The sequence below is a fragment of the Cebus imitator genome, unplaced genomic scaffold, assembly GCF_001604975.1.
Source record: "Cebus imitator isolate Cc_AM_T3 unplaced genomic scaffold, Cebus_imitator-1.0 Scaffold214, whole genome shotgun sequence".
NCBI lineage: Eukaryota > Metazoa > Chordata > Mammalia > Primates > Cebidae > Cebus > Cebus imitator.
In genome coordinates this window covers 3,481,334-3,486,060 of record NW_016107529.1, presented here as the reverse complement: position 1 = coordinate 3,486,060, position 4,727 = coordinate 3,481,334, and the positions used below count along the sequence as shown (strand labels likewise).

At 43.6% G+C, this 4,727-nt stretch overlaps 1 protein-coding gene across 1 annotated transcript in view; it reads left to right on the top strand.

The window, feature by feature from the left end:
* The window catches only part of LOC108318063 (cytochrome c oxidase assembly factor 7), a 22,005-nt gene extending 17,615 nt beyond the window's left edge, over positions 1–4,390 (top strand). Inside the window, exon 3 of the mRNA XM_017548810.2 lies at positions 3,109–4,390. Within this exon, the coding sequence (XP_017404299.1) occupies positions 3,109–3,557 (449 nt within the window). The 3' untranslated portion in view covers positions 3,558–4,390. The remainder of the gene's footprint in view (positions 1–3,108) is intronic.
* Positions 4,391–4,727: the final 337 nt, after the last annotated feature.

The following is a 4,727-nucleotide window of genomic DNA, read 5'->3' as shown; positions in this document are numbered from 1 at the left end:
TCTCTGTGGGGAAGAAATACTGATTTGCAGGTCAGCAGTTTCCTTAGTTTTGCTTCTGTTTGTTTTTCTTCTGATAAATTCAAGTAAAATCAAAGTTAAATTTTTTACTTACAAGTAGCATCTGTGATCCTATTTTTCCAAATACTTCTATCTAGTGTCCATTCAGCCAGCCAGGATTTAATCTGAACACATGCTACAGAGATGACTGGAATGGTGTTCACTTAATGATAATGATGGTTGTTTCTAGGTGGTGGATTTGGAATGGTTACTTAAAAGAATAATGTTAAAATGTTTATATTTTCAAGATTGAGTAATGGTACATGGGGATTTGAAGTTTTGTGCACATAACACACATATATACACACAAACAACTAAAAAAAGTGAGCCCTGCCACCACCTCTACTTAAAATTATTTGATAGTGATTTCCCATTGTTTTTAAGATTAAATTCAGGGGTCCTTAACATGACGGCATTATCTAGTCCCTGCCTGCCTGCCTTTCCCTGTACTTTTCTTCCATGCTCTTTTCACAGTTAAAATCATCGTTTTTTTTTTGTTTTGTTTTGTTTTGTTTTTAAATTTGAGACAGAGTCTCACTCTGTTGCCGAGACTGAGTGCAGTGGCTCTGTCACAGCTCACAGCAGCCTTGACCTTCTGGGCTCAAGCGATCTTCCCACCTCAGCCTCCTGAATAGCTGAGCTGTTTTTGATTTTTTTGTAGAGATGGGATCTGGCTACGTTACCCAGGCTAGTCTCAAACTCCTGGATGCAAGCGATCCTCCTGCCTTGGCTTCCCAAAGTGCTGGGATTACAGGCCTGAGCCACCATGCCCAGTGAAAATCATACATTTATTTGTATTTTTATTTATTTAGAGGTAGGGTCTTGCACTGTTGCTCAGACTAGAGTGCAGTGGCACAAAACTTCCAGGCTTAAGCAGTCCTCCTGCCTCAGCCTCTCCAGTAGCTGGGACTATAGACCGGTGCCCTCATGCCTGGCTAATTTTAATTTTTTTTATAGAGACAGTCTCACTATGTTGCCCAGGCTGATCTTGAACTCCTGGCCTGAGATCCTCCTGCCTGGGCCTCTCAAAGTGCTGGGACTACTGGCCACCATGCCTAGCCTGTATAGTTATTTAAAGTCTGTCTCATTAGCCCATAAGACAGGTCTCATTAGGCCACAAGAACAGGACTGTCGTTTGTTTACCAGGACCTAGCACAGTAATTGGCAACTATTCAGTATACAGTTGTCTCTCATCTGTGGGAAATTGGTTCCAGGACCCTCACTTCATTCTGCCACAGATTAGAAAGTCTGATGATGCTCAAGCCCCTAATATAAAATGGCATGGTATTTGCATATAACCCTACCCATATCCTCCTTTGTATTTTATTTTATTTTTTGTTTGTTTATTTGTTTTGAGGTGGAGTCTTGCTCAGTCACCCAGTGCAGTGGCGCAATCTTGGCTCACTACAACCTCCGCCTCTTGGGTTCAAGCGATTCTCCCGCCTCAACTTCCCAAGTAGCTGGGATGAAGTTACCTACCATCATGCCCAGACTAGTTTTGTGTTTTTGTAGAGATGGTGTTTCACCATGTTGGCTAGGCTGGTCTTGAACTCCTGATCTCAGGTGATCTGCCACCTTGGCCTCCCAAAGTGCTGGTATTACAGGCGTGAACCACCACACCCAGCCTCCTATGTATTTTAAAATTAATTGCTTAGAACAAGGGTGTTCAATCTTTTTGCTTCCCTGGGCCACATTGGAAGAAGAACTGTCTTGGGCCTTACATAAGATACACTAACGATAGCTGATGAGCTAAAAAAGAATCACAAAACAAATCTCATACAGTGGGTGTGGTGGCTTATGCCTGTAATCCCAGCACTTTGGGAGGCTGAGGCGGGTAGATCACCTGAGGTCAGGAGTTCGAGACCAGCTTGACCAACATGGAGAAACCCCGTCTCTACTAAAAATACAAAAAATTAGCCAGGTGTGGTGGTACATGCCTGTAATCCCAGCTACTCTGGAGGCTGAGGCAAGAGAATCGCTTGAACCCAAGAGGCAAAGGTTGCAGTGAGCCAAGATTGCACCATTGCATTCCAGCCTGGGTGACAAGAGTGCAACTCTATCTCAAAAAAAAAAAAAAAAAAAAATCCATATTTTAAGAAAGTTTACAAATTTGTGTAAAGCCACATTCAAAGCTATGCCACATTCAAAGCCATCCCTTGACTTAGAATATCTAATAACAATGTAAATACTGAGTAAATAATTGTTATATTTTAAATATTTTGTATGTTTTAATTGTATTGTTATTTTTTTCCCTAATACTTTTGACGTGTGGTTGATTGAACCTGTGGATACGGAGGGCCGACTGTATGTTTAAATTAATGAACAATTAAGTGCTTGTAATATGTCATGTTCTCACTGTAACCCCATGAGGTTGATATTATCATTCCCAGTTTTCACCTCCTTTACCTGTTAGAATTTCCTAATAAGATATCATTTGAACAAACAGTTCCATGACTGAGAAAGCTAGAAGGTCTGTACACTATGTCAGGCTACCTTGCGTGCTGCCTGAGCTCATAGTATGTACATTTTTTTTTTCATTTTGAGATAAGGTCTTGATCTGTCGCCCAGTCTGGTCTTGAATTCCTGGCCTCAAGCAATCATCCTACTCAAAGTGCTAGAATTCCAGATGCGAGCCACTGTGCCCAGCCTTAAACTTTATTCAGGAATTGTTGCTGGCTGGGTGTGTTGGCTCATGCCTGTAATTCCATCCCTTTTGAAGGCCAAGGTAGGAGGGTCACTTGAGTCCCAGGGTTTAAGACCAGCCTAGACAACATAGTGAGATCCTGTCTCTACAAAGAAATTTAAAAATTAGCTGGACAGGGTGGTGTGTACCTGTAGTCCCAGCTACTTGGGGAGGCTGAGATGGGAGGATTGCTTTAGCCTGAGAGGTTGAGGCTGCAGTGAGCTGTGATCATGCCACTGCACTCCAGCCTGGGTAACAGAGCAAGACTCTTCCTCCAAAAAAAAAAAAAAACTGTTCGCTGACTTTGACCTGACATTTAGGTTCTGCCCTGGCTTGGGTTTATTTTTTCCTGCTTTCCTTCCTCTCAGGTGGTCTGACCCAGGACCTGAAAGCTGCAGCCAGTTGCTTTTTGATAGCGTGTGAGAAGCCCGGAAAGAAGTCTTTAGCAGCATGTCACAACGTTGCTCGCCTGGCACATGATGGACGGGTTAATGAGGATGGCCAGCCTGACCTGGGGAAGGCCAGGGACTACTACACAAGGGCCTGTGATGCTGGTTATGCCTCTAGCTGCTTCAACCTCAGTGCCATGTTCCTGCAGGGTGCCCCTGGCTTTCCCAAGGACATGGACCTGGCATGTAAATACTCCATGAAAGCCTGTGACCTGGGTCATTTCTGGGCCTGTGCCAATGCCAGTCGCATGTACAAGCTGGGGGATGGCGTCGAAAAGGATGAGGCCAAGGCTGAGGTGTTAAAAAATCGAGCCGAGCAGCTACACAAAGAACAACAGAAAAGTGTCCAATCCATAACATTTGGGTAAAGTGGTCCACCCTCCCTCCCAGGCAGCAAAGAGCTTGAAGCTGGCAGCTCCTATTTCTGAAGACTGATGCAGCCCTTGAAGGTCAGCCTGCTGGAGCAGCAAAACTTGGGACTTGAATTTGTAGCTCTACTCACATAGATCCATTGCCCCAGCTGCTGGGGTGTAGCCTATAATATTTATTTCAGTCAGTACTCCTTTATCTGGGTGTTCCGTGGAGACAGCCATGTTTATGGGGGTCTTAGTTTTCAAACTCTGGAAACTCTGAAAAATAGGAGCAAAGTAGAGAGCCCTAGAGATTGGTGGTAGGGAGGGGAGTGTAGCAGGAAGTTGGAAAAATTAGCAGCCCCAGGGCCTAAAGGAATCAGCCATCGTCATTATTATTATTATGGTTAGGAGGGCTTGAAAATCAGAATATATCTTGGTTTACGTAATTGAGGTCTTAAAGAACTAAGAACAGTTAAATAGTCACGACTGCCACCCTCTGAGTTACATAATCATTGGTGTGGGCTTCATTTTGCCTTTAGAGTCAAATCTTTCAGTAAATTCACAGAGATCAGGAAGGACATGCAACGTACAGCTTAAAGGCAGTTATGATTCAGGGTTGCTGAGGAAGATGAAACATCAGCCTGCCATTGGCTACAAGAGACGTTGGAGTTAAAAATTAGCACCTCCAGTGTGGTCACATGGCACTGCCCATCATGCTGAGGGAGTAGATTTTTCCCAAGGCAGCTTCAGTTAGGAGTTTGTAAGCAAGGACTTTGTGACACATTTGTCTCCTGGAACTGAGCCTTTTTAACTGTCCCTGTGAATAAACAATTTTGAGTGACCTACAATTTGTGTTAGTTAGTGTTCTTTCCAGATTCCAGGTACCGTAGAGAGTATGCTGTGGTGGTTGTGCCTTTTAGTAACATTTGCTTTTTCTGTTATCTCCCCAGCTTGTCACCAGGGGGCGAGCTTGTCATTTCTCTGTTGATAATACCATTCCATCTGTCATATGTTTTAGGCTTCTGTTTTGCAGCTGTCCTGGAAGGAAGGCTTGCTGTGTGAATGACAGTTTGTGAGCACAGCAGCCAGCTTCTCAAGCTGATAAAGGAGAGGGACTTTCCCAAGTGCAGAGAGGAGTTTTCAAAAGACATCAAGTTCATTTTTTTTAAATGTAAAGTAGCTTTT